This window comes from Camelina sativa, chromosome 3 (assembly GCF_000633955.1).
Source record: "Camelina sativa cultivar DH55 chromosome 3, Cs, whole genome shotgun sequence".
Classification (NCBI taxonomy): domain Eukaryota; kingdom Viridiplantae; phylum Streptophyta; class Magnoliopsida; order Brassicales; family Brassicaceae; genus Camelina; species Camelina sativa.
The window spans coordinates 17,532,213-17,554,168 of NC_025687.1; the positions used below are offsets into that span (position 1 = coordinate 17,532,213).

General features: G+C 38.0%; 5 protein-coding genes across 9 annotated transcripts in view; 4 read left to right on the forward strand and 1 right to left on the reverse strand.

Annotated features, from left to right (window-relative positions):
* Window positions 1-728, forward strand: part of LOC104777422 (transmembrane protein 18) — a 2,699-nt gene extending 1,971 nt beyond the window's left edge. Inside the window, exons 4-5 of one of the 2 annotated variants that reach the window (XM_010501678.2) lie at window positions 48-104; window positions 378-728. In XM_010501678.2, the coding sequence (XP_010499980.1) occupies window positions 48-104; window positions 378-473 (153 nt within the window). In that variant the 3' untranslated portion in view covers window positions 474-728. The remainder of the gene's footprint in view (window positions 1-47; window positions 105-377) is intronic. The other variant, XM_010501677.2, reaches the window with a different exon arrangement.
* LOC104777423 (FHA domain-containing protein PS1-like) lies at window positions 1,012-7,591 on the forward strand. Its single transcript, XM_019243825.1, has 8 exons — window positions 1,012-1,501; window positions 1,651-1,892; window positions 2,063-3,347; window positions 3,781-5,164; window positions 5,829-6,219; window positions 6,300-6,435; window positions 6,678-7,045; window positions 7,129-7,591. The coding sequence occupies exons 1-8, from the start codon at window positions 1,189-1,191 to the stop codon at window positions 7,387-7,389; spliced, it is 4,380 nt and encodes a 1,459-aa protein (XP_019099370.1). The 5' UTR covers window positions 1,012-1,188; the 3' UTR covers window positions 7,390-7,591.
* On the forward strand, window positions 8,929-12,340 carry LOC104777424. Its single transcript, XM_010501683.2, has 8 exons — window positions 8,929-9,284; window positions 9,722-9,812; window positions 10,097-10,164; window positions 10,429-10,527; window positions 10,629-10,682; window positions 10,792-10,860; window positions 11,124-11,207; window positions 11,335-12,340. The coding sequence occupies exons 1-8, from the start codon at window positions 9,063-9,065 to the stop codon at window positions 12,148-12,150; spliced, it is 1,503 nt and encodes a 500-aa protein (XP_010499985.1). The 5' UTR covers window positions 8,929-9,062; the 3' UTR covers window positions 12,151-12,340.
* On the forward strand, window positions 17,462-19,673 carry LOC104777425 (protein SENSITIVE TO PROTON RHIZOTOXICITY 1). Of its 4 annotated transcripts, none has more exons than XM_010501685.2 (2): window positions 17,462-17,619; window positions 17,976-19,673. In XM_010501685.2, the coding sequence occupies exon 2, from the start codon at window positions 18,005-18,007 to the stop codon at window positions 19,535-19,537; it is 1,533 nt and encodes a 510-aa protein (XP_010499987.1). In that variant the 5' UTR covers window positions 17,462-17,619; window positions 17,976-18,004; the 3' UTR covers window positions 19,538-19,673. The 4 variants fall into 4 exon arrangements, with proteins under 4 accessions (XP_010499987.1, XP_010499986.1, XP_019099371.1 ...); XM_010501684.2 differs by having other exon boundaries at window positions 17,470-17,677; XM_019243826.1 differs by lacking the exon at window positions 17,462-17,619 and having other exon boundaries at window positions 17,750-18,446; window positions 18,563-19,673.
* Window positions 19,794-21,572, reverse strand: LOC104777426 (5'-3' exonuclease). Its single transcript, XM_010501687.2, has 5 exons — window positions 21,169-21,572; window positions 20,935-21,078; window positions 20,570-20,804; window positions 20,145-20,367; window positions 19,794-20,048 (listed from the first exon to the last, which is right to left on the reverse strand). Exons 1-5 carry the CDS (start codon window positions 21,514-21,516, stop codon window positions 19,949-19,951), a joined length of 1,050 nt encoding a protein of 349 aa, XP_010499989.1. The 5' UTR covers window positions 21,517-21,572; the 3' UTR covers window positions 19,794-19,948.

Below are 21,956 nucleotides of genomic sequence, written 5' to 3' on the forward strand. Positions count from 1 at the left end.
AAAACTGGAAGAGCTTCTCAACTCAAAACTACTTTGACCAGCACGGGGTCTTTGTATCGGTTCTTTGGTCTGGACCTCTTTTGGTCATTGCAATGATAATCCTGGTATGTGTTCAAGCAACACCCCTCTCTTTTCTCTGCATTAATCTATATATAAGAATCTACTGGATTCATGTTCTGATTTTTGTTAGCAGTGAATAATTTGTTACCAAGTACTTTGATTGAGCACTTCATATTTGAGTTAGAACAATGCCATCTAGTGGTTTTAACTTTTTAAGAACAGTTCTAATCCTTAGATCAAACCATACTGATTATAATAAGTCCATCACTTTGTTAGGATTTGAAAGAAATATATATAATTGTTGTGTGTTTTGACAGATAAACACACTGTTTTCGCTCTGCTACCTGATTGTGAAGTGGAAAAGAGCTGAACTCAGGCATCGTGCAAGGCTTGCTCGTACCAAGGAGGAATAGATGATCCCATTATCTCACACATTTTATGTATACTCTCACTTTGCAACAAACTCTTTTTTGAGTTTTTAAAGTAGAATCTGCTCTTTTTATGTATTTCGTTTTGGCTTTTAAAGTGAATTAAATTGTTTCAAACCGAACCAAATCAAACCAGATCATTCTACAGTACTTCAGTTTGTACTCGACATAACCTGATTTCTGTTTTTTTTTTTTTGAACATCTGCAACTTTATTTGATTTGTTAATGTTGATACAAGTAAGGAAAGAGCCACCTTGGTGGTATTGTAAAGTATTGATACACACCACTTATTAAAGGAGCTTTACGACATAACCTGATTTCATACTCCAAATTTTTGAATAACTATTTTTTAATCAAAAAATTGTAGATTTAAAAAAAAAAAAAAAAAACAAATTGAATTATTTGGTAGAAATTACATAACCTAAATTCATGTGTTAACCCAAACGGCCAAACCTAAATTTTGAATTAATTAAAATTAAAAATTTTGAAATTGTCGTAAGAGATGAATGACACAATTAGCCGTTACGAGTGTAAATAGAGGTCGTCGATTCAACAACACAACGGACTCTTCTTTTTCAAAATCAGAGAGAGAGAGAGAGAGAGAGAGATAGATAGAGAGAGAGAACAATCTAAATTCTTCATCTCCTTCGTTTTCGATTTTCGAAATCTCTCTCACTAGTTCGATCTTACGAAGGTATCCATGGAGGTCAAGGAAGAGAAACTGATGGAGGAGGAGCAACGAGTGCCGGAGAAGACGATTCCGGTGTTCACTGTTCTTAAAAACGGCGCGATTCTCAAAAACATCTTCGTTGTGAACAGTCGCGATTTCTCGTCGCCGGAGAGAAACGGTTCCATGGTTAGCGGCGATGACGACGAGGTAGAGGAGACTCTCGTCGTCGGTCGTCATCCAGATTGCGATATTCTCCTAACGCACCCTAGCATTAGCAGATTCCACTTAGAAATCCGCTCGATCTCATCTCGTCAGAGACTCTTCCTCACGGATCTATCCTCTGGTATGAATCATCTCCAACTCAAATTCAAAAGATGTTTGTATTCCTCTCGCGAGATTGTTTTTATCTGCAATTGATTGTTGTTTCTGTGGAATTGGATCTCGATTCTATGCCTTCTTGGTTGTTGATTTGATTTGTTTTTTTCGATTTAGTGCATGGGACATGGGTTAGGGATCTGAGAGTTGAGCCACATGCTTGTGTCGAGGTTGAAGAAGGTGATACGATTAGGATTGGTGGTTCAACTAGGATCTATAGGCTTCACTGGATTCCGTTGAGCCGTGCGTATGATTTTGATAATCCGTTTGTTTCACCACTTGATGCGTCTATGGTGATGGAGCAAGAAGAAGAGAATAGAATGATTGAAGCAGAGAATCTAGAGGTTGCACAACATCAGGTTCGATCTTCTCTCCTGTGTTTCTTGCTTTTAGTGTTTGAAACGTGCCTTTAAGTTCCTTACTGCAGTGAACCTTTTGTTGTTAGTTTAGCTGTTCTTATTTTGCTTTTGCTCTTTAGTTATCTGATGTTGTTTGCTTAGCCTGATAGTGTACTATTCCTTTACTGCAGTCACTAGTGAATAATGGATTAAATGATGATGGAGATCTGCATCTGGATGTGACGTCAGAAGGAACTGGATCATCAGTCCCTAGTGAGGATGAGGATACATATGTTACGACAAGGGAGATGTCGTTGCCACTTGCGTCTCCAAGTGTTTTGACACTATCTGGAGATTCTGTCAAGTCACAAAAACTTCAATTAAATGAAGATTTGCAGACTTCAACAAAGTGGAACTTAGGTGTTGTAGAAGCCGCGGCAGATAAGCCAAGTAGCAGCTCCTCCCCAAGTAAGCAGCAGAGTGGTGGCTACCTGGAGGGATTAGGTTTTTCTGACCTTCTTGTCGCTGCAGAGGCTGATAAATGCAATGTCAGAGAACATGGAGGTTTGCATCTGAATGTGATGTCAGAGAGGATGGAACCATCAGTGCCTAATGAGGAGGAGGATCCATTTCTAGCTGCAAAGGAGACTTTATCGCTACAACTCCCAATAGATTCCATTAATTCAGAGATACAATGGCTCACGGAAGATGTTCAGGCGTCACCAGAGTTGTCCATAAGTAGTGTAGAAGTCAACGCAGAAATTCCAAGTAGTGGCTGCTCCCCAAGTAAGGGAAAGATTGATGACTGCTTTGAAGTTTCTAGTTGTTCTGCACCTGAGTTGACTATAAAGGTTGAGATTCTGAGCCTTCATCCAGAAGTCAGTGAAGAAACTGAGTTAGTCACAAAGGAGGTTATGGAAGCATCTGCTAAACCACTAAGTAAGACTGATAATATGAGTCACGAAGAAAATAGAGAAACTGAGGTCTCAAGGCAAGTTATTGCAGTATCTCCCAATTCCTTCTCTCAAGCTGGGCCACCTTTAGAAATTTTAACTGAAGCGCAAGGCCTCGTTGGTTCTGAATTCATGGGTGAAGTTTCAGTAGAGACTGAAATTGAGAACCCACTACATCAAAAGAGCATTGGAGAAACAAAGGCTGAAATTTGGAGTCACGGAGCCTATGATGAAACTGAGGTCTCAACGCAAGGTATTACAGTAGCTCCCAGTTCCTTCTCTCAAGCTGAGCCAACTTTGGAAATTTTAACTGATGATGCTCCAGGCCTCCTAGGTTCTGAAGTCCTAAGTGAAGTGGCAGTAGACACTGAAATTGAGAACCTACTACATCAAAAAAGCAATGGAGAAACAAAGGCTGATATTCAGAGTCACAAAGACAATGGAGAAAGTGAGGTCTCAAGGCAAGTTATTGCAGTATCTACCAAATCCTTCTCTCAAGCTGAGCCAACTTTAGAAATTTTAAGTGAAGAAGCTCGAGGCCTTGAAGTCCAGAGTGAAGTAGCCATAGAGACTGAAACGGAGAACGTACTACATCAGACAAGCAATGGAGAAGCCAAGGTTGGTTCAAGACAAGTCAGTGCAGTATCAGATTTTTCCGCTGGAGACGAATGTCTTTCAAGAATCAATACCGAAGATATCCAAAGTCTATGCTCGAGTTGGCAGCCAATGCCTGAGAGTGAAGTTGAGATCTGGAGTGATGCCAATTCTGCAGGACATCAGAATAAAAAATCAGGAATGACCAGAGAGACTGAACAGATATTTGATGAAGGGAGCAGCTCGTGTCTTTCTGAGGTCCAACGAAGTAATACGCAAATTTTCTTGTCAACACNAAGAAAATAGAGAAACTGAGGTCTCAAGGCAAGTTATTGCAGTATCTCCCAATTCCTTCTCTCAAGCTGGGCCACCTTTAGAAATTTTAACTGAAGCGCAAGGCCTCGTTGGTTCTGAATTCATGGGTGAAGTTTCAGTAGAGACTGAAATTGAGAACCCACTACATCAAAAGAGCATTGGAGAAACAAAGGCTGAAATTTGGAGTCACGGAGCCTATGATGAAACTGAGGTCTCAACGCAAGGTATTACAGTAGCTCCCAGTTCCTTCTCTCAAGCTGAGCCAACTTTGGAAATTTTAACTGATGATGCTCCAGGCCTCCTAGGTTCTGAAGTCCTAAGTGAAGTGGCAGTAGACACTGAAATTGAGAACCTACTACATCAAAAAAGCAATGGAGAAACAAAGGCTGATATTCAGAGTCACAAAGACAATGGAGAAAGTGAGGTCTCAAGGCAAGTTATTGCAGTATCTACCAAATCCTTCTCTCAAGCTGAGCCAACTTTAGAAATTTTAAGTGAAGAAGCTCGAGGCCTTGAAGTCCAGAGTGAAGTAGCCATAGAGACTGAAACGGAGAACGTACTACATCAGACAAGCAATGGAGAAGCCAAGGTTGGTTCAAGACAAGTCAGTGCAGTATCAGATTTTTCCGCTGGAGACGAATGTCTTTCAAGAATCAATACCGAAGATATCCAAAGTCTATGCTCGAGTTGGCAGCCAATGCCTGAGAGTGAAGTTGAGATCTGGAGTGATGCCAATTCTGCAGGACATCAGAATAAAAAATCAGGAATGACCAGAGAGACTGAACAGATATTTGATGAAGGGAGCAGCTCGTGTCTTTCTGAGGTCCAACGAAGTAATACGCAAATTTTCTTGTCAACACCAAATCAGAAATACAAACCAGAATTGTCAATTGGCTCTGGGAGATCTGAAAAATATTACAGCCTAAGCGAAATAAAGGGTGAAGAAAGTACTGATAAATGGTGTCCAATTCTCTCAACCTTGGCGGCAGAAACCTTTGGGGATACAAAACCGATTAAAGAACTGCCTTCTGATGATACTGGAAGTCAAGAAAACCAGACCCCGCAAACATATACTGTTAGAGATGATGTACTGTCTGAGATGGATAGCTCAAGCACATGCAACATTTGGTCTAGGAGAGGAAAAGCTGCTTCCGTTCTTCAGATCCGGACCAACAAGAGTGAAGGAAAGCAAACTGGGAGACAACCAAAAGACAAGTTGCATAGAAGACAGGCTCTAAGTGACAAGTCTATTTCTCTGACTGGTCATCATGGTGGAGAGAATCTGGAACCAGAGATCTTTACTCCTGACAAGGAGAATCTCACCCCAAGTTCTCATATGTTGAAAAGATTACAAGATATTGGTGACGTGAAAGATAGCAAGAGCTCTTCAAAGCTTTCAGGAAGATCATGCTCGTCACTGGTTCATTCAAAGCTTTCAGGAAGATCATGCTCGTCACTGGTTCATTCCAGTATCGCTATTGTTGCTTCAGAGGCATTCGCAGAACCAGAAATCTTTACCCCAGATAAGGAGAATCTTACCCCAAACTCTCATATGCTAAAACGTTTGCGAGAATTTGGTGATATTAAGGGTACAAAAGAAGGCTCCTCCTCTAAAGCCACACGTAAACCATTCTTTGATCATTTGGAAGCAAATGTGATGGCAGAACAGAAACCAGAAGATCTACAGAGCATGAGCAGCAAATCGAAGGTGAAGCATGAGCCTGTGGCACTGAAGAAGAAAGCTGAACGGGTGCCTTTTCAACCTCTACTTGACAAATCTTCTTCCCAAAGTCAGTCATACACTGAGGCTTCTACTGCATCAGCGAGGCACAACAACNAAGTTGCATAGAAGACAGGCTCTAAGTGACAAGTCTATTTCTCTGACTGGTCATCATGGTGGAGAGAATCTGGAACCAGAGATCTTTACTCCTGACAAGGAGAATCTCACCCCAAGTTCTCATATGTTGAAAAGATTACAAGATATTGGTGACGTGAAAGATAGCAAGAGCTCTTCAAAGCTTTCAGGAAGATCATGCTCGTCACTGGTTCATTCAAAGCTTTCAGGAAGATCATGCTCGTCACTGGTTCATTCCAGTATCGCTATTGTTGCTTCAGAGGCATTCGCAGAACCAGAAATCTTTACCCCAGATAAGGAGAATCTTACCCCAAACTCTCATATGCTAAAACGTTTGCGAGAATTTGGTGATATTAAGGGTACAAAAGAAGGCTCCTCCTCTAAAGCCACACGTAAACCATTCTTTGATCATTTGGAAGCAAATGTGATGGCAGAACAGAAACCAGAAGATCTACAGAGCATGAGCAGCAAATCGAAGGTGAAGCATGAGCCTGTGGCACTGAAGAAGAAAGCTGAACGGGTGCCTTTTCAACCTCTACTTGACAAATCTTCTTCCCAAAGTCAGTCATACACTGAGGCTTCTACTGCATCAGCGAGGCACAACAACTCTAGAGGCATTCGTTCTTCTTCTGTAAGTCCTACTTAACTCGATTGTCCTCTATTGATCCTTTGTGTAGTTTTTATACTAATCATTAGTTCACTGTGTTTTAGGTCCTTTCTGATGGAAAGAGCAAGATGAAGTGGACCATTGTGCTGGACACTTCTTCACTCTTGGATAAGGAGTCTAGGAAGCCACTGCACCTACTACAAGGTCTCAAGGGGACACATCTGGTCGTACCAAGAACAGGTAAAAATCCCACAAACCTTAAATCTCTGCCTCCATTTATTATATCATACACAGATAATAGTTTCTATATTCACTTAAAGCACTAAAAACAACCACATAAGCAACTACTTTTTCTATATGACAAGGCTGTAAACGAATATGGAACATGAATCTATCATACAGCTCTGGAAAAAGTTCTCTGCAATCACTTTTGACAATCTTTACCATTAGAAACATGCCTAACCTGTGGTCTCATTATTCAGTGTTAAGGGAACTAGATGAGGTGAAGGGCAGTCGCAGTCTACTCTTCAGAAGAAGAACAGAGATGGCTTCTTCAGCTCTGGATTGGATCGAAGAGTGTGAGGTTAATTCAAAATGGTGGATTCAAGTCCAGAGCCCATCAGAGGAAACCAAAGCAACTGCACCGACCCCACCAGTCACTCCTCAGTCAAATGGCTCGTTGGCATTCCCGTTTTCACTTCACTGGAACACTTATGCACCAGAGATCGATTCTCCTACATCAGAAGATCAGGTCCTAGAATGTGCTCTTCTTTATAGATACCGTGACCGTGACGAAAAACTAGTTCTTCTTAGCAACGATGCAACTCTCAAGATCAAAGCCATGGCAGAGGTAAATTTACATAACAAGATTCCATATATTGAAACCAAGCACTCTGTGTAGTGTAGTAAATAACGTTTTGGTTTTGATTCTAGGGTGTGATATGTGAGACGCCACATGAGTTCTACGAGAGTCTGGTGAATCCTTTCTCAGAGAGGTTTATGTGGACAGAGAGCACGCCGAGAGGACGGACTTGGAGTCATCTAGACGACGACGTGTTGAGAGAAAGGTACAACAACCGAGCTTGTAGAAGTAAGTCAACATACAATGGAGGAGGAAGAGGAGAGAGTGGTGCAGCAGCTAAAGGCTTGAAGCTCATATTGCTCCATAACTCTCACTACGGCCACACTCACTGATGACGCTTCATCATCATCATCATCCATCACTATGGCGACAGTGAATGATGATGCATCATCTATCATGTTCCTTCTGTCCAACTAAGCCAAATAATTCTACTCGCTTACTCATGGTAAACATATGGAATAGTGTTTTTAGAATGAATGACATTTCTATAATGTGGCTACTATTATTATGACTTTTCTAATTTTTTTAATTGTGGAATCTAACGATAGCGATCGTCACTTTACGAAATTAGAATATTGGATAAAATCGTACAGCTTATAGATATCGACCATACAATTTGCCAACATGCTTTCAAGTAATCACCGTGTTAACTTCACTCTTTTTGCGGTGTGGTAACGACTTTTCAAAACATGAAAAGGGACCTTTTAAAGTGACTTGTTTTAATTTATCAACAATAATGTTAGAATTTTGCACATCTTACACACATATTCAACCCATGATGCCTCGGTGAGTTTGCGACACCTTAGTTTAACTTTGCAAAAGAAATAAAAAAGGCGAGACTTGAACTGGAGATTTAAGTTTTAGAAACTTGAGATTCAGTGTTTTGAAGAAATAACAAACATCATGGGTGCATCTAACATCATGGGTGGACTAATAACAGACTTGGACGGATCTTGGAAGGGACTGATCATTATACAGGCCGAGGATGGTATTGCATTTCCCCTAAGGGGGAGTCTCCCACCATGGGTGCATCTAACCTTCGTCGTAGCTTGTCATCCCTCCACGCAGAAGTGGAAGCCTTACTCTGGGCAATGCGCTGTATGATCGGTGCAGATATTGAAAATGTTGTTTTTCTCACAGACTGTTCTGATTTGGTGAAGATGGTGTCTTCGCCAACTGAGTGGCCTGATTTCAAGACATATTTGGATGAGATTGAGGCGGACAAGTAGGAGTTCCTATACTTTGCATTAGTCCAAATCCCCCGAGAATGGTAATGCAGATAAGCTGGCACAGCGTGCTAGAGCCGAGTCACACCCAATTACCTTTGTAAACGTTTTTCCTTCCAATTGGCTCATTTGAGCTGATCTTGTAATGTGTTGTCAAAAAAAAAAATATAATAAATAACAAACATCGCTCATGTAATCAACTCGCACTTTTTTCAACTTTTTAAAGAATTACAATGACGTTTATGGAAAAATTTGATTGTGTTAACCTAGTAGTACCCCTTATAGATGAGGCACCAAAGTTTTCTTAGCAAGGATCTATTTGAGTCGGCAACAATACCCCTTATAGATGATTTGAGCATTGACCACTAGTTGATGAACTATCGGATATATGCAGTAGTGAATTACATTATATGAATGCCTCTTTTTTTTTTTTTTTTTTGGTCAAAATATATGAATGCCTCTATATATCAGATTTACAAGCTAAACAAAAACAAACCGACGCTAGAAAGATTGTCCCAGGACTAAAAACGATATCACAAGTTACATTAAAAATCTCATGTTTTTATTAGAAAGCCCAACAAAGCCCAATAAGCTTTTGCTTTCTGAGAAGACAAAACAATAATAAATCGCAACGATCATCAGACGTTGAACCCTTCCTTCCCCTCTTCACCGCCGTTGAAACTCCCCCGTTCACCACCAAAATCAAAGCTTTTGTTGCGGTTTCCAAACTTAGGTTTTTCGGGTTCCCAATTGTGGGAATCTCGTGGCCTATTGTTCTAATGGCTGTATGGCGTATCATCAATCGTTCGTTTCTCAAATACGCATCAAACCAATTAACAAGGAGGAGCTACACTCAAGTTTGTCTTGCTTCTAACACCTCGCTTACTCATGCTGTGAAACAGACAACAAAGTTGTCTTTTTTTGACATCCCAAATTCAGATATCTGTACAAGACCTTCTAATATCTTCCAAAATCTCAGATTCCTTGCTACTTCAGCTCAGGTACTCACTGTGTGTTCTTCTTCTATGTTCTTTCTATGGTAGCTATGCAATTCATGTAGTCGTAGCTTCGGTTATGGCTATCCAATCTCTTGTAGCTAGGATTTGCAGTTTCTTGTTTCTGTGCTAGCTATGCAATTTCGTTAGCTTCGATTCTTCCATTTGTATATAATTATATGGCATTCCAGTTTGGTTAATTGGTCCTTCGATATGCTAATGTGGGAAGGGATCGTTGGCTTTTAGATTTCATTAGATGATGCGTATGGAAAGATCTGGAACTGTGCATGATGTTGTTTTTATATTGTATTCAGCTACTTTAGATTTGTCGATGTTATAAGTGAGTGAGTGAGCAAAATGTTTTGGTTCAGAGCTGTTATATTGTAGTATGATCTTGATGTCATAGTTGTTCTTAACTTTGTATATCGATGATCTTGTTCAAGTCACGGAAGAAGGAAGAGGAAGCTGACTCCGATGGTCCACGTCTCAATGAGAAGATTACTGGCGAGTATGTTAGATTGGTTTCGGAGGAAGGTTAATATTATTTCATTTTTCTCCTTTTATGTAGAAATTTGTAGCAATGTACAAATAAAGAAAGAGCGAAAGAATTTGTTTGTATTTTCGGTGAAGTTATCTTTAGATGGAGGCAGTTAAAAAACTTTTGTTCTTGTAGATTTTACTAAAGAGGTGGGTGACATATGTGAGAAGTCCGAAATACAGCTTTAGTATTCATTAGCAAAAGTAATAGAAATAGAAAAATGGATTTTCAGAGGATTCTTAGAATCATGAATGTGTGATATCGTTTTATCATTATGCAGGACACTCTGTTGTGTCTCTGAGAGAAGCTCTCAGGCGGGCGAAGGAGCTCGAGTGTGACTTAGTTGAGGTAACTTTGTTACTTGAAATATGATTGCAACTTGAGATCTTTGTATCTTTGTAAAATGTTCTTATGCCATGTGTCTCCTTTTCTGAAAGAAGTGCGGTAGTCGTCATGGGTAGTATGATGATATTCATAGTCTACTTCTGGCTGCCACACTATAGTTCTGCTGATGAACTTTTGTTTTTCTTTTTTGTCTTTAGACGACTGTGCTTATAATGATATTTCTCATGAGGTAGGTCTATCTCTTTACATATTTCTAAATCTGTGTAGGTCCAAAGAGATGCTAAGCCACCTGTGTGTAAAATTGTAAAATACACGTTGGAGAAGTACAAAAAAGCTAAAGAAGGAAAAGAACGTGCTAAGGCCAAGGTCAGTGATATGGCCTATCCATGCTTTGAATTTCTCCTGCTTGTTTGTACGAAATACTAGTTGTATTTGTTTCCTAAGTTTATTGTTTTACCTTGTTCTAGAGGGCTGAAGCTATTCGACCTGAAGTCAAGGAAATTAGATTTACTCCAAAAATTGTATGGCTCTCTAGAAACGCCCTACCCTATATATTTCTTCTCCTTCTTATCTGTGTGGTAGTGAAAATACTACAATGACATTTTTGTTTCACTTTCTTTTTTTCTTTAGGAGGCGAAGGACCTAAAGTTTAAATCTGATCAAGCATTGAAGCTGATGGAAAGTGGATATCGTGTAAAGGTAGTAGTTTTCTTAGTCACTGGACCCCTTTGTACTGGTTTCTAATGGACTTTCGTGGGAAACTCCTGAAAAAGAGATTATTTTGCGAGTGTGTAAATTTATGGTAAACAGTATAGCTGTTCTGACCTCTGTGATGCTGCGGTGTAACTCAAACTGCTGACATATCGCCTCAATGTTCCCCTTTTTTTCCTTAATTTGAGGTGAATTTAGTAACATTCTTGGTGAGCAACTTTGTATTTGTCTCTCTCTGTTTTGTGTAACAGTGCAATGCAGTGCCTGACAAGGACAAGCATAAGGAGCTTGAACCAGAAAAACTGCTTGAGTTACTATTTCGCTTCACTTGTTATGTAAGTCCGTGCATCTTTATATTCTATGACGTATTCTATTCGCATTTGTATTGTAGTTTTATCGTCCTTGTTTTGGTTTGAGTTCTTGTATATAACATCCATCCTTATCTTAATTATATGTGTACAGATTGGGGATGCACTTGTGGAGTTTGGACCAGAGGCGGATAGAAAAAGCGCAGTTGTGATAGTTCGACACGCCAAGTTTGGCCCACCCAAGAAAGGAGGGGTGAAAAAGATGAAAGATTTGGACATGAAATCTGCAAGAGTGAAAGAGTCACCAAAGACTGATAGCCCGGAGGCCGGAGAGTCCAGTGTTGATGATCAGGGAGATGTAGAGAATTCTGAACCTAGGATCAGTGTTGAGAAGCTCCAACCAGTTCATGTCCAGAAGACGTACGCAAAAAGAGAACCAAGTAGTGAGTTTTCAGGAGATGGAGATACAAGCCGGTTTGAACCTCGGGCTCCAAACCAACATGTAAATCCACAACGTCCTCGGTTCCCAAACCAAGCTCCAAACCAACAACCTACGGGGCGTTTTAACCCTCAGTCTCCAAACCAGCCTCCAAATGCACCAAGGCATCAATTCCCAAACCAGGCTCCAAACCAACAACCTACAGGGCGGTTTGATCCTCAGTTTCAAAACCAGCCTCCAAGTCCTCAACGGCCTCGGTTCCCAGACCAAGCTCCAAATCAGCAACCCTCTGGGCCATCTCCAAACCGCCACCCAGACCGGCAAGGTCCTCCACCACGATTTCAAAACCAAGCTCCAAATCAACAACCTGCCGGCCGGTTTGAACCTCAGCCACCAAACCCGCCCCGAGCTCCACCACGCCCACAAACCCGGTTGCCAAATGAAACTCCAAACCAACAACCTACGGACCCTGGAAGATCTAATGGGCAGACTTCAGGTTATGGGATTTTCAGCACCCCAAAAACGAAGTAGAACATGCTATACACACTGAACCCGTAGAGTTGCAATATTTTTGATATTTTTCTTGGGAGATTTGTTGATGGCTCATTATTTTTACGTGTAACTAATAATAGTCCATGCATACACGTACACTTGTAACCCTCATCAAAAAAAATTCTGGTCACTACCACTCAATAATCCATGAACGAAAATGTTAGAAGTAGTTTCAATCTAAATTAAAGATGGGTTTAGGCAGTGAAAATCAATCAAAATTATTTAATGATTGAAATCTTTTTTGTTGATTTTGATGTCTGATTTTTGATTGTATTAATAGATATATAATCGCAAATAATACTGTATACAAATAACAGTCTTAAAACAAATTAAAACACACTCTGTGTAGTGTAATAAACAACGGTTTGGTTTGGATTCTAGGGTGTGATGTTTGAGAGACGTCACATGAGTTCAAGTCTCGGGTTAATCCGCTCTCGAAGAGGTTTACGTGGACAGAGAGCGCAGCAAGAGGACGGGCTTGGAGTCATCTAGACGACATCGTGTTCACAGAGAGAGGTACAACAACAAAACTTGTAGGAAATAAAACATTGTACAATTGAGGAGGAAGAGGAGAGAGTGGTGCAGCTTCTAAAGGCTTAACGCTCATTTTGCACCATAACTCTCACTATGTTCACATTCATCATTCATCATCCATCATGCATCATTATCATCCAATCCATCACTATGGCCACATTCATCCATCATGCATCATTATTATCCATCATCACTATAGGCCTATGGCCATACTGACCTACGATCCAGCATGCATCATGTTTCTTCTTTCCAAGTAAAGCCAAATCAAATCAACTCGCTTAGACGCTTACACATGTTAACATGGAATAATGTTTTTAAGAATGAATGACACTTTAATAATCTCAATATTATTATGATTTTCTATTTTATTTTATTTCTACTATTGTGGAATTGCATATGTTTTCCAACGATAGGGATTGTCACTTCAACGAAATTAGAATATTGGGTAAAATGCTAAAATATAGACCACACAACTGGCGAACGTGCTTTGAAATAATCACCATGTTACTGTTGTTGTAGTGTTTGCAAAATGACTCTTCGAAACATATAAATAATAATCTATATATATAAATGCTAAATTTGTGCACTATGCAACATCTTACACATATTCCACCATGCTCGATATATTTGCGACACGTGAGTTTAACTTTGCAAAGAAATATAAAGGTTTAAACCGGAGAGTATGTCCAATCCATAGTAATCTCTGCTACGATTAGTAGAGTTGAATTTCTAATAGGTTCGATTGCTGAAGTGATGTTATAACCATTTGATTAAGACAGTTTTTCAGAGAGTAGTATCTATATATATAAATAAAAGTTGGTTTTTCTCTTTTATCCTTCCTCTACCTCATCAATTCTTATTTTCAATTTTAATAAATTAATTCACATCATTAAAGAACATAAAATCTAAAGTTAATGTACCAATTAATTCACTTATTTATTTAATATTTTTCTTATTATTAAAAACAATCATTTTAAATAATTTAAACTAAAATATATATCAAAAACAAAATGAAAAAAATACAACAAAAATATATCAAAATAAAATATGAATAAAAATTACATAAACAAAAATATATGAAAAATATAAATAATTAATCAATTGCTCAAAGATTAAAATAATGTATATATTTAAGGAAAATATAGAAAGTTACTTGAAGTAAATTATATTAAAGAAAAGTTATTTTGAACATCACACGCACCAGAAAAAGAATAGTGAAAAATACTAAAATAGAATTTGAAAAAGTTATTTGTATTATAAAAAAATTACGATAGTAGTAGTAGATTATATAATTTTAATTAAAATTTTAAAAGAATTATATTTTTAGATAAGTACACATATTTAAAAGTTAGAGTAGTCTTATGAGTTTGTAGATTTAGGAGAATCAAAACAATTTCTTTGATAAATATGTCTGCTTTTACTATGTAGAGTTTTTTTCTAAGATGGAATTTGTTTATTTGTGGTTATACAGAAAAAAAACATGAGTAGGCAAGTTAAAGAGGGAGAAGAGGGGATTGTCTTACTTGATTTAGAGTTTAAAGGTGAAACAATATTAGAATTTTGTGTTGTGGTTGTTGATCGTTCAACACTAAGAGAACTTGACCGAACTCTGTTTGTTATTAGACAAAATGATAATGAAAAATTACTTGAGAAGTTACTTGAGAAGGGGCATCGCTCTATCAGTGCCAGTGACTTCAATATTTGCATAAACTTTAGATTGGTACATTAACTTTAGATTTTAATTGGTACATATATAAATTTGACATATATATAGATTTATATTTTCATATTAAATAATTATAATTATATTCAATGGTTTGTATTAATAATCAAAAAAATTATAGTCCCCGTTATAAATCTAGTCCTTTATAAACTTAAAATACTAATGTCTTGAAGTATTGTTGTGGACTATATGAATAACAATAGCCGGCAAAGAAAAAGAGAAAACAAAACATCATTCATATGTAATAGAATTCAACTTTTTCAGAATTAAAGTGGCAATTATGGAAAAGGTGATCATGTTTACATTTCAACACAAGGAAAAATGTTGTTATTGTGATAAAGTAATGAAAGAAATAAGAATTGAAAGTGGTGCACACGTATTGTATATAGTGTTTTTGGAATTAAGGTTGTTAGATTAATGTTATAAATGGTTGATTTTACTTTTGTCTAAAAATAGGGAATTGATGTAATCAGGAGTCATAGACACTAGTCACTACAGTTAGAGAGGTTCCCACCACTTTTTCGTGCAATCATATTTGCCCACTTTGTCCAAACAATTACTCATTTTTTGTCCTTCTCTTATTTCTCAAAATCCTAATTGGATTTGTACACTCCTACAAATACTACCTCTTTTATTTTCAAATGGATTCACGCTAATTCGTTTTATTTGGATTCACTTTTTTTTTTTTTTTTTTGATTTTTACGTCTTAGGTTATTATGTTATATTTATCATACATTGGTAACATTTTAACCTTAATTATAGAAATGTTATTTTTGATAATGCTTAGAAATATTATGATTCCTAAAAATAAAATTTTCCTAGTTCTCCTAGCGATAAGGACACACGAACATAACTAATAGTACTACAAACTACTAAGCTAGACGTTTATGGTCTGAAAGTTCTGTGTATATCTTTTTTTTTTTTGTCTATTTGGTAACTCTTTGATTAAAATTCCTTTTTCTTGTAAATAAAAATGAATTAAAAGAGCACTAGTTAACTAAGGTATGAAGTTTGGGGGTTGTAAGCTAAGTATCGAGAAATGCCAAAGCGAAGATAAAGGGAACGACACCTATATAGGTTTTGAAAATGGTGAATGTTGTTGCTATAAATGGTGACAATCTTAATTAGCTCATTAGGAGGATGTGGGAATCTTGTGTTTCCCAATCAACGATTAGCTCATTAATTTTTTATTTTATTTTCTCAACTCTTTTAAAGAGTAGTCAATTGTGGCATTCCAGATTTCCAGCGAGTGCATGCACGAGCGGAACCTTCGTGGCAGGTGACACCACTTGGCAGATGTAAATTGAACTTAGAGGTTTCTCAAAATTTAAGTAACTTTATCCTCATATTTATTTCTTTTTGTTTGAAGCTAGCTTTTATTCAAGATATTCATTCTTAGTTATTTTCGATACCTATCCAGATTTTTTCATGTGGTAATACAGTAAGTACCTATCCGGAGTAGTATCATAGTATATCATAGTTTCTGTTGGAGGAAAACTTAGGGTTTGCTAGCTTTATGTTTGTCCGTAGGTTGACGTCACAAGTGATGGAATTAAGACAAGTTAAAAAGTTATCGTTCCATATTTTACGTTAATAAATTCTGAAAAAACAAAAATTTATTAAAAATAAAAATAGATTTGCATAAACATAGATAACAAAATGGTATTCTTGAGAACTAAATATTAAAGACGGTTTGGATATAGTGCTAATAATTGATAATAATAAAATTGGCAAAACCCAAAAAACCGCTATTAATCTGCAATCCAGTGAATCAGTTGATCCGGCCGGTTAACGGTTCAAAAAAATTTACTTGATTTTTTAAAAAATATATAGAGATTCACAGTTTCAATTACTTTTAGAACCTTTTATTCGTTTAGAGATTAGACGGTAACACATGACTTAAGACACATCTCTCGTCTTCAACTTCTTTGTCATCTCTCGAACTTTGCGTAAGAATAGTTGGTTATTTTTGAAAATGCTTTATTAGTGTTCTTTATTTTTTATGTGGATTTAAATTTTTAATCATTTTATTATTATTATTAAACTTTATACTTTGTTAAACATGATATTCTTTTTATAATATTTTTAAAAATATTTATTTTATATAAATATATTAAACATATTTTACATAATTGACCCGTAGTCGAACCCGGTTGACCCGATAACTCAGTGATCCGAGAGCTACTCCGGTTTATAATCCGGGTCGGATTTCAAAACATTGGTATGTTGTTTCTCTATGAATCATATTATCAAATATTATTTCTTGTAAACTTACTTGTTATATAGAAGAACTGTGTTAATTATATTATTTTTTTTGGTGAAGAAGTGTGTTAATTATATAGAACTAAAGTCTAGGTTGTATAAGTAGGACTTGTTTCCCAGGATATGCAACTCCACCAATTGAGTTGACAAAATTCTTCTATTTCGAATATAAATTAATTTTGTTAAAATTTCCAAAACAAATTTTAGCAATTTATATTTCTTTTGATCTCTCATTTCTTCAGTTTTAGTCATCCTATTGCTTATAAAAAAATTGTTTAGTCATCATACATGACAACATTTAACCCTAAAAGCTCTTTTCCACCAATTTGGATATCATCTAGTGTTGTTCTAAATTCTTCTTAAATGTCTAGTTGGGAAATAAAATAAAAATATATTGCACAATTTTCAATTATGGAAGTAGCCAAGTCAAATATTGCAAAATGAAGCCTCTTGGAATAGACACGAAAGAGAAAAGAGAAATATATTAATAAACTGACGGCTGTGATACATCGTTACCGTGATTGATGCGATAATAAAACAATTACACACCGTTGGATAAAATGAAACCGATACATACATATAAACTGAACGGCTGAGATGATCGGTTGACTTTACTTGATCGTCTCATATATCAACGGCTGTAATGTAATTGTTACGGTGTTAGATGCGACAAAACGAACATAGACCGTCCGATCTGATAGACATATGAAATGAACGGATGAGATGAATGGGTTGACTTTTTTTACATTGGGTAGATCAGAAAGAGGAGAGCACCCAGGGACATGAGCCCCGCTCTGGCGCTGCTTCTCTCTCTCTCTCTCTCTCTCCCTCTCTCCCTCTATCATCATCACTTTCTCTATCATAATCTCTCTTCTTTTAAAGCGGCCATTGGAGCTCTCCAAGTTCTATCTCAACCTTTACTTGTTGTGGTGATTTTGATTTTTTCTATCTAATCTCTCTTTCTCTTTCAAGTGAATTTTGACTTCTGTAAGTTTTTTTTTTCAATTTCTTTGAACCGATTTGGATTTTTTTGTTAAACTTTGTTTCTATCGTGAGGAAGTGAATTAGGGTTTTTAATTTTGTTGTCGGCGAGTTGTGATTTAGGTTTTTTTTTTAAATTGATTTTGGGGTTTTTTTGGATCTTTAAGAGTTGTGTGATAAAAGGTATTGATATTGAGAAATGGGTTGGTTACTTGAATTGTGTTTGATGAACTCTTTGAGATGGGTTCTGATAAAGATTTGTTCTTTTGTTTAATTGATTATTTGATTCTTTATGGTTTTGTAGGTTTTGTTGTCTTCTTTATTGAAATCAAAATGGAAACTGAAGACGATTTGTGCAACCAGACCAACTGGGGAAGCTCTTCTTCTAAGTTACGGGAGCCTTGTTCTTCGGACCAGGCTTTCTCGGGTTTCACGACACAGCAGAAGTGGGAAGATGCTTCGATCTTGGATTATGAGATGGGTGGTGTGGAGCCGCCTTCTTTGCAAGTTTTCGACGACATGAAAGCTTCAGGGCAAGCTAATGTTGATTTCCTTCAAGGAGTTAGGGCTCAAGCTTGGGATCCGAGGACGATGCTGAGTAATCTATCTTTTATGGAGGAGAAGATTCACCAGCTTCAGGATCTTGTTCATCTGATTGTTGGACGAGGTGGTGGTGGGCAGCAGCTTCAACAAGGTCGTCAAGATGAGCTGGCGCAGCAGCAGCTTATAACTACGGATCTTACTTCCATAATCATACAGCTGATTTCAACTGCAGGTAGTCTTCTTCCATCTGTTAAGCATAATATGTCAACAGCTCCGGGTCCATACACTGGGCAGCCCGGTTCAGCCATGTTCCCTTATGCAAGGGAGGCTAATAACGTTGCTTCACAGAGCCTAAACAATAACAACAACAACTCTGGTGCCCAAGAGTTCGATTTGCCTAAGCCGGTCGTTCTTGTTGATGAGAGAGATAGCCATGTTGTGGAGGAACATGAAATGAAAGACGAAGATGATGCCGAGGAAGGGGAGAACCTTCCTCCTGGTTCATACGAGATATTGCAGCTTGAGAAAGAGGAGATTCTCGCACCGCATACCCACTTCTGCACCATTTGTGGCAAGGGTTTCAAGAGAGACGCCAATCTGAGGATGCACATGAGAGGCCATGGAGATGAGTACAAGACAGCAGCTGCTCTTGCCAAACCGAACAAAGAATCCGTACCCGGGTCTGAGCCGATGCTGATCAAGAGGTATTCGTGCCCATTCCTGGGTTGCAAACGTAACAAGGAGCACAAAAAGTTCCAGCCTTTGAAAACGATCCTGTGTGTGAAGAACCACTATAAACGCACCCACTGCGACAAAAGCTTCACTTGCAGCCGGTGCCATACCAAGAAGTTCTCTGTCATAGCAGACCTGAAAACACACGAGAAGCATTGTGGGAAAAACAAGTGGCTCTGTTCCTGTGGTACAACATTTTCAAGGAAAGACAAACTGTTTGGTCACATAGCTCTGTTCCAGGGACACACGCCTGCAATCCCTCTTGAAGAAACAAAACCTTCAGCCAGTACATCTGCTCAGAGAGAGAGCTCTGAATTCGGGAACAACAACCAAGGAATGGTTGGCTTCAATCTCGGTTCTGCACCTAATGCCAACCAAGAAACCGCACAGCCTGGAATGACGGATGGGAAGATGAGTTTTGAGGAGTCTTTCTCGCCGATGAACTTTGATACATGTAATTTTGGAGGGTTCCATGAGTTCCCGCGACTGATGTTTGATGATTCAGAGAGTTCATTTCAAATGCTTATTGCAAATGCCTGTGGTTTCTCGCCCAGGAATGTTGGGGAGTCTGTTTTAGATACTAGTCTCTAAGGAATTACTACATATGTCGAGTATTAAGTTATGTAAGATGTTCTAGTTTTTAGCTTCTTAGCAGCTCTTTTGTGTCTGTAATTTGTTTTCGCCAGAATAATATCAGGAAAGCAAAAAGTGGATTTCCTTTTTATAATCTGTTGCTAATATAAGAAAGTTAGATTCTTTATTTTTTCTTAGCTATTATTGTTCATTTTGATTGGACCAACCATCTCCATAGTGATAGTGTCAATCTAGGAAAAGAACTGATTATCTCTCATGATACAACAAATTGGATTTAGATTCATATCTATGAAAGTATGTAACAAAATTTGATATGAACTACAACGTCGACAGTTAGTTTCAACTTTCAAGGTTACAAAAACTTGCTATCAACTACAATGCGATGGTGTGCTTGAGAGCTTCTCAGTATCATCTACGCAAGGTTGAGAACAAGCTTGACAGTACTTCTGAATCATTGCTTGTATCTCTCTCAACAAGCCATTCCTCTTGAATCTGTACCCTCACATCCCTATCATAAAAGAATGCTTACAGAATTAGCAAGAATATCTTACAAGTGATGCGTAATCAACCAAAATGAAAGGGTTTAAAGTGGGAAAGATAGAACCTTTTCAAGGCAAGAACTTGATAGTTTCTTCTCAAGTAATCTGCGTATTTTGTAAGGGCCTCTTGAGCATATGGTCTCCCCACGGTTCTTACAGCTGCAGCACTGAGTAAACTCTCCAAAGAACCATGTTTTCTCACAAGTTTCATCGCTGTTTTCCTTCCAAACGCTGGGACCACGTGCTGAATCCCCGGAACTCCATCAACCTCATCACCCATTATACATCCTGTCACCAAATCCATAGTCCTGCCTTAGTATAGCCAAATAGTCAAAAATGCAGAATACTTCCCTGGCTGAAACCAGACATGCATTTATATCTGGCCAAACACTTAATTTGAGTTGGTTTTGACACATAACGAAGCAAAATTGCACAGAGCAATAAACGTGAACAGGCATGTTTATAGAGATAACTCGGTTTAGGCACTTACGGAAGCTCAAATCAGACTGTGGATCACAATTATACTGATCATGGTAGTGTTTCAAGGTATAAAAGGACCATCTGTTGAGATCTGCCAATGGAATGACAATCTGAACATTTTCTGAAATCAACTGCTTAAAGTCTTTGTCCGGTGATGCAATAACCACACGATATCCTTTTTGCACGGCTTGTTCCATAAGCGTAGCTACAACATCGTCTGCTTCATGCCCTTCCATTCTAACAACCTAGCTCACAACAACAAGATCCTTAGTCAGATCATTTTCATCTACATCTATGGCTAATTCAAATAACTATGATCCTCTCCTAATCAACTATATCCAAGTGACAGAATTGAGCTAGTTTAGTTTTACCCACTGGCACATTGCATTTTCTAAGAACTTCATCGACGAACTGATGTGGTCTCTTGGAGTATTTTCCAGGATTTGGTGATTTCCTATGAGCTTTATATGAAGGCAACAGTTCTCGGCGTTGCTGGTTACCTTCTTCTCCATCAATAACCTACAAAAATAACATCTTTCATGAACCGGAGAACAGAGACAACAAAATTGTGGCAGAATCAAAGAAAAGGATAGATATTTTTTTGTTTACAGCAATGACAGGATCAGTGAGGCTGACTTGAGGGAAGAAGAGTGAAATCCAGTGACCAAAAGCTTGAGAACTGGGTTTGTTTCCTTGGTAGCAAAGTGGACTAACGTCTAAGAAGAAGACCCTTTTCTTTTTCTTCCTGTTTTCTTCGGTGATGCTACTGAGAAAATCGTTCTGAAGAAATTGCTCATAACCTGTTCGATGAAATGTCTCAGCGGAAGAGGACGAGGAAGGAGGAGAAGAAAGAGAAGAAGAAGAGACCCATTTGGTTCGTGAAGCTTGTGGCTTGTCGAAGGATTTAGTTGTGAAGGAAAAGAGAGAAATTGGTTGAGCAAATCCCACTGTTATCATCGTCTTCAACCTCGGCGACTGTTGTACAAGACTACTGTTACATGTCAATTAAATTAATTTATCCATAGTTGTTTATATTTTCCAACATACTTGGATCGAGCCTTCTTCTTATAATGGGCCTTAAGTGGGTAGTTTGGGATTATGCTTTACGTGAATTAAGGTCTTGTAACATATAGAGAATTTTATCTAATCTGCCATGAATAGTGTCAAAGTTTGCAAGTATTCACCTCTCTCCTCTTCTATGACGTTTCATATGGGTACTACGAAGAAACTGTCCATCGTCGTCGAGTGTAATGATGAATCTTCATACATTCATTTCTACGGCCGAATCCTCTGTCTCTTTTGCCTCCACCCGCTGTAGTCGGTGAGACAGGTGGACCTTCTCCCGAACACGACCCTTGGTATGTAAGAGTATAATTTCGTGTTTTTACGCTTTTTGC